This window comes from Plectropomus leopardus, chromosome 6, assembly GCF_008729295.1.
Source record: "Plectropomus leopardus isolate mb chromosome 6, YSFRI_Pleo_2.0, whole genome shotgun sequence".
NCBI lineage: Eukaryota > Metazoa > Chordata > Actinopteri > Perciformes > Serranidae > Plectropomus > Plectropomus leopardus.
Window position 1 is genome coordinate 692,705 of NC_056468.1, and position 6,812 is coordinate 699,516.

At 44.2% G+C, this 6,812-nt stretch overlaps 1 protein-coding gene across 1 annotated transcript in view; it reads right to left on the bottom strand.

The window, feature by feature from the left end:
• nsmfb (NMDA receptor synaptonuclear signaling and neuronal migration factor b) overlaps window positions 1-6,505 on the bottom strand; it is a 134,143-nt gene extending 127,638 nt beyond the window's left edge. Inside the window, exon 1 of the mRNA XM_042488989.1 lies at window positions 6,435-6,505. Coding sequence (XP_042344923.1) covers window positions 6,435-6,505 — 71 coding nt within the window. The remainder of the gene's footprint in view (window positions 1-6,434) is intronic.
• Window positions 6,506-6,812: the final 307 nt, after the last annotated feature.

Genomic DNA, 6,812 nt, shown 5'->3' on the forward strand with positions numbered 1-6,812 from the left:
ACATTTCTGCACTCCACCCAGGTCAAACCCCTGACTCAAAAGATGCCACAACAGATAAGGACAAACAGAACAAGGATGAAGAGCAAACTGAGAATGCTCCTTCAGTCGTCTCCAAGTGCACAGAGGTATGTGGTCAGAGCAATAGTCCACGTTCTTGCTCTAAGATCTGTTTGGTGAAAGCCTATCCAGAAGGACAGAAAGACAGAGCAATAAACATGTATGCAGTGATTGACGAATAAAGCAATAGGTCCCTGGCCAAGACAGAGTTTTTCAGTCTGTTTGATGTTAAAGCCACACCTGCACCGTACACACTAAAAACCTCCTCAGGAAAAGCTGAAACTTCTGGCAGGAGAGCTACAAACTTTTGCATACAGTCCATGGACGGAAAAACAAACATCCAGCTGCCTCCCTTGATTGAATGTGATTCAGTGCCGGACGACAGAACTGAAATACCCTCGCCCGAGATTGCTCAGCATCACCCCCATCTCCTCCCAATTGCAAACAAAATCCAACCTGTGGACCACCAAGCTCCAATCCTTCTCCTCCTGGGAAGGGACATCCTCAGGGTAAACAAGGTGCGTGAGCAAATTAATGGGCCAAATAATGCTCCTTATGCACAAAGACTGGACTTGGGTTGGGTTATTGTGGGAGAGGTGTGTTTAGGGAAAACTCACAGTACATCCGAGGTGAATGTTTACAAGACACACACGTTTGACAGTGGGCGCACGTCATATTTTGCACCATGCCAAACATCATCACTGTTAAAGAAAACTATACAGGTACATCTGGGCAAAAGACTCAGTCAGTCACAAAATGTAAGGACATTGACTTTGAACACAACACAGACAGGCTAGGTGACTCTGTGTTTGATAGATCTGAGTATGATGATAAAGTCGCACTTTCTGTAGATGACAAAACTTTCCTAAATCTTATGGACAAAGCAGTTAGCCAGAACAAGGAAAACAGCTGGGTTGCTCCTCTGCCTTTCCGCTTCCCAAGAAGGAGGCCCAAGTAATAGAGAGCAAGCCCTAAAGCGTCTGTACTCACTCAAAAAGACTTTGGAAAAGAAACCAGAAATGAAAGATCACTACATTCAGTTCATGCAGAAAATGCTAGATAACGATCAAGCTGAACTTGCCCCGCCTCTGCCCGAAGGTAAAGAACACTGGTATCTGCCTACATTTGGTGTATACCACCCACAAAAACCAGATCAAATACGGGTGGTTTTTGATTCCAGTGCTGAGTGGGAGAGCATATCCCTAAACCAAGTGCTCCTTAGTGGGCCTGATCTCAACAACTCTCTGATTGGGGTGCTACTAAGATTTAAAAAGAGCCCGTAGCCTTAACAGCAGATGTACAACAGATGTTTTATTGCTTCGAGGTATGCGAAGAGCACAGAGACTATCTTCGCTATCTCTGGTTTGAGGACAATGACATCACAAAGAACATAGTCGAATATAGAATGAAGGTACATGTTTTTGGCAACAGCCCGTCGCCTGCTGTAGCCATTTACTGCATGAGGCGGGCGGCACAACAGGGTGAGCAAGAACATGGCACTGATGCAAAACTGTTTGTTGAGAGGCAGTTTTATGTCGACGACGGACTCACATCAGTTGCCACACCAGAGCACGCTGTCGATCTGTTAACAAGAACCAAAAACATGTTAGCTGAATCAAATCTAAGACTTCACAAAGTTGCATCTAACTGCAGCCTCGTCATGGAAGCGTTTCCTGTGGAGGACCACGCAAAGGATTTGAAAGAGTTGGACCTCGGAGTAGATCCCCTCCCAGTTCAGAGGAGTCTGGGACTCCGTTGGAATCTACAAACGGACAGCTTCACATACCTCGTATCCAGTGAGACCAAACCTTTCACACGCAGGGGAGTGCTGTCAACGGTCAATAGTCTGTATGACCCTTTGGGCTTCGCCGCTCCGATAATCATGCAGGGAAAAGCAACACTCAGAGAACTGTCATCTGAAGAGAGAGACTGGGACGCGCCTCTTCCTTCAGAAAGGGAGGACACATGGGTCACATGGAAAGACTCCTTGAAAGCCCTTGAAGACCTACAAATCAAAAGGTGCTACAGTCCAGGTTCAGTAAGTGCAATGAAAAGTAATGAACTGTGCATTTTTTGTGATGCATCCACTGTAGCAATAGGAGCCGTAGCTTACTTGCGCTCTTTAGACAGTGATGATCAGTATCACCTAGGCTTTGTGATGGGGAAGTCTAAACTTGCTCCTCGACCAGCACATACCGTACCACGGCTGGAACTTTGTGCTGCCGCACTTGCGGTTGAAATGTATGAGTTAATCAGAGATGAGTTAGACTTAAAAATAGACAATGTAAGGTTTTTCACTGACAGTCGTATCGTTTTGGGATACATTCACAACACTTCCAAAAGATTCTACATGTATGTAGCCAACCGTGTCACACGCATTAGGTTATCCACACAACCTGACCAATGGAACTATGTTGCAACTGATTTAAATCCAGCTGACCAGGCAACTAGATTTATCCCAGCCGCTGAACTTAAACACAGTCACTGGTTCACAGGCCCGAACTTTCTCTATACAGACACTCATCAGGAGTCACGCAAAGACGATCTCTATGGACTAGTCGAACCCGAAAAGGACAGAGAAATACGTCCAGAAGTCAAAACGCTGTCAACTACGATCTCAGAGCCTCAGTTAAGCTCTGATCGTTTCAAAAGATTCTCAAGCTGGACTATACTCTGTAAAGCTGTAGCCAAACTTATTCATGTTGCCGCGTCTTCTAGAGAAAAGTCAAGTGGACAAAAAGGATGGAAAAGTCTCAAAGAAAGTGTAAACACAAAAGAACTCATTCAGGCTCAGAATGTGATCATCCTCTCTGTTCAAAAGGAAACATACAAGGACACTTTCAAAAAGATAGAAGAGGGCAAGCAGATAAGGCCTTAAAATGACGCTCTCAAAAAGCTCTATCCAGTTGTGGACAAAGATGGACTATTACGAGTCGGCGGGCGTCTCTCCTCTGCCGACGTCTCAGACAATGAAAAGCACCCTCTGATCATCCCCTCCACCAACCACGTTGCCACACTCCTGGTCAGGAACTTCCACGAACGTTCAGCTCATCAAGGACGTCACATTACGGAAGGAGCTGTCCGTGGTGCTGGTTTTTGGATAGTTGGAGGCAAACGACTTGTGTCTTCTATCAAACATAAGTGTGTCACTTGCCGCAAATTGCGAGGCAAAATGCAAGCTCAGAAAATGGCGGACCTGCCTGCAGACCGCGTAAATCCTGAACCTCCTTTCACTACTGTGGGTTTAGATGTGTTCGGACCTTGGACTATTGTAGCGCGCCGTACTAGAGGGGGTAGTGCTCAGAATAAAAGATGGGCTATCCTTTTTACGTGCATGTCAACCAGGGTTGTACACATTGAACTGATTGAGACTATGTCCACAGATAGTTTTATAAATGCATTAAGAAGGTTCTTCTCTATCCGTGGCTCAGCTAAGCTCTTGCGCTCAGACAGAGGTACTAATTTTGTAGGAGCGTGCAAAGAGCTAGCTTTAGACAACGACAACACAGCGGTGAGAAAGTACCTCCAGGAGAAGGGGTGCTCATGGAAATTCAACCCCCCACATGCATCGCATATGGGAGGGTCCTGGGAACGTCTCATAGGAGTGGCTAGGCGTATCCTAGATGCAATGTTGTTACAAAATGCACAGACTTGTCTTACTCATGAGGTTTTAAGCACGTTTATGGCCGAGGTGATGGCTATTATGAATGCGAGGCCTCTTGTTCCCATATCTACCGACCCAGACTGTCCATCTATTCTGACTCCAGCGATGTTGCTTACTCAGAAGACAAGCACTGTTTCTGCACCATCTGGCAACTTCTCCTCGGGACAGTTGTTTGGGAAACAGTGGAAACAAGTTCAACATCTCGCAGACACATTTTGGAAAAGATGGAAAGGAGAATACTTGTCTACCTTGCAGAAACGCACAAAATGGACTGACAACAAACCAAATGTCAAAGAAGGAGATGTAGTTCTGTTGAAGGACTCCCAAGTTCACAGAAACGAATGGCCTTTGGGGAACTTTTCCCAGCAGTGACAAAAAGGTCCGCAAGGTTGAACTGCGGATTACAAAAGATGGGAGGGCTAAGGTGTTCCTCAGACCTATCTCAGAGGTCGTAGTCGTAGTTACTATCAGAGACTGAGTGATATTTTCATGCCTTGTAACATTGAAAATGTTTATTGTGTTATGTTGGTATTTGTGGTGACATAATGTAATTATATCAAGCGGGGGGAGTGTCATGTCTTTGGGCCAAAGACATTAATAATTCATATGTTTCATAAGTTAGTTAAAAAAGTAATAAATTATTTCATTTTCCGTAAATAAATAGCTAAAAGTTCTAATAAATATTGTTAAAAACTCTAAGGTTAAAAAGTCTACAGAGTGAGACATCTTCTCTAGAAAGTATCGTTTCTGGGCCACTGAGTGAGTGCTCTCGTGTATAGACAATCTTTGTTGCTTTCTCTCGGAAAAAGCAGGCTGGCCTCACGGCAGAGACGGAACAGGAAAAACCTCATAAACACGCTAAAAGTTGCTCTTAACGCTTGTTTCTTGGGAAATTATTGTCTTTGTAAGTATATATGTGTACAAAGCACCTACATAGACGCATTTTCTATTTCAAAAGTTGTACTTGTTTGTCAAGTTACTAACGTCATGCTGCCGCTATTTTGCGTTTGCATTTGGTGTAAGTGTGTTAGCTAACTGTTAGCTGATGTGTGTTTAGCCTGCGATATGAGCAGTATTGGAAGTTTATTTTATTTTTTCTGTATGTTTCAGTTACCACTTATTTTTGCAAGAAAGCTTCATAAAGCAAGAAAAGCAAGCCTTGTGTGCGGAGTTTTCTTCATTGGTTTGCTGGCTGTCTAGCAGCATACAGACACATCTTGTGAGGACAGCACAGAAGTAGTTAAACAGAGTGACACTTGAAGGGACATCTGTGTGAGATGCAGTGTGAAAGGAGAGGATCCTATGAGGATCCTATAATCCCTCCATCGGATTGCTCTTTACACTCACGCAAATACAAAGAGGTGGAATTGGATTTGTTAGAGTGAGGTGAGACTCTGTTCTTTCACTGCACAACAGATAAACTCAGATGAAACTAATCCAGGCTCAGCGCCTCAGTTCACTGACAGCCATTACAGTCCTTGTCAAGTGAAGTCTCATGAACACCAATATAACAGGAAAAACGTACAGGCACAATGGCCTTGGCAGTGTTCCCATGCACGTTGACGCTGTTGCCTGCGTGATTTATGGAAAGTTAGGATTGAGATGTGACAAAAGCAAATGAGGTGGAGAAGAGAGGCAGGTGATAAACAGGCTAACAGTTAAAGAAAGAAAGAAAGAGACAAATGGAGGTGGAAAATGTGTGCATGGTGTGTTGGTGACTGTGCGAGTAGATGGAAAGGTCATACGTTATGTGCTTAAGCTTATGTGTTGTTGTTTTACTGCAGAGTAGCTGTGCACTGGATCAGAGCGTAGGTGTACACACACAGGCAGAAGAGCACAGGTCATATATATTCATCTGCGTTGCGTGTTTCTGAGGTCAGGATGTGGGAGACACACCACATATCCCATCGCAGAACTTATTTATCATAAAAACACACTGATCTGACACCCATGACACAAAGCCCTGTCAGGGCATGACTCATATGTTCACAGTTAGAGTTCTGCTGGAAGTCTATGGATGGTCATGTCACTGAAGCTAAGCTTGCTTTGGCTGGGGGTCACTTTTGAAAAACGACAGGATGCCAGGGGCCAGTTGCAGCAGCCCCATACATGTTTCTTAGATTTAAGGCTTATAGGACATTTCTAGGATTTTAGGATGTTTATAGAATTTTAGGACATTTCTAAAATGTTTGCACATTTCTAGGATTTTAGGACATTTCTAGGATTTCAGGAAATTTCTAGGATTTTAGGACATTAGTGTCTTAGCTAGGACCTCTGGGGCACCTTATGTATACTAGGAGTACAAAAACAATTCCCAGTGTGAATCATTTTTTTAAATTGTGAATTAGGAAATTGTTGATGGGCCAGTCTGCATCTTATCAGGGGCCAGATTTTGCCTGTGGGCTGGAAGTGGAACATCACTGCACTAAAGCAAAGGAAATGGCTTTATATACAGAATTCAGTGTGACACATCAGGGCAAGGTTTTTCCTTATGTCATAACACAGTGCAGTTCACAGCATTTTAAATAGTCAGCACATAGAGGAATATATACAATAACTAAGGTCACTTAGCCTAATATAAATATCAAATATGAACAAAAATATTTGACACATTTGACACAGTGGTGTGTGGTTCAGGCTAAAAGTAATGGACATGTTAAACAGTCCCCCCCTCCGCCCGCACACACACACACGCACGGACGGAAACACTAACCGAACTTTTGAGGTGACGGAAGATATGGCATCACTCCTCAGATTCCTTCTCCTGGACACCGCAGTTCCCATGCTGAAGTGGAAATAACCGGGCAGGGAGCACGCAGACCATTCCACGGACTGACCGGCAGGAGAAACGCAGGAGAGGAACGCACGACGGCAGAAAATACAAAACCACCGGTATCCAACGAGGAACGATCTATAAATATTCCATATCTATTATTGTCATTTCTTCTGATGAAATAAAAGCCCTGACTATTCGAGAGAGGTGCGGGCTGGAGGAGAGAAGCTGCACTGCGCTCCTCTCATCCATCTGAAGCCTCAGGAAGGAAACAGACTATAAAGGAGGAGCAGCCTGCTGCACGAGCAGGGAGAGAGA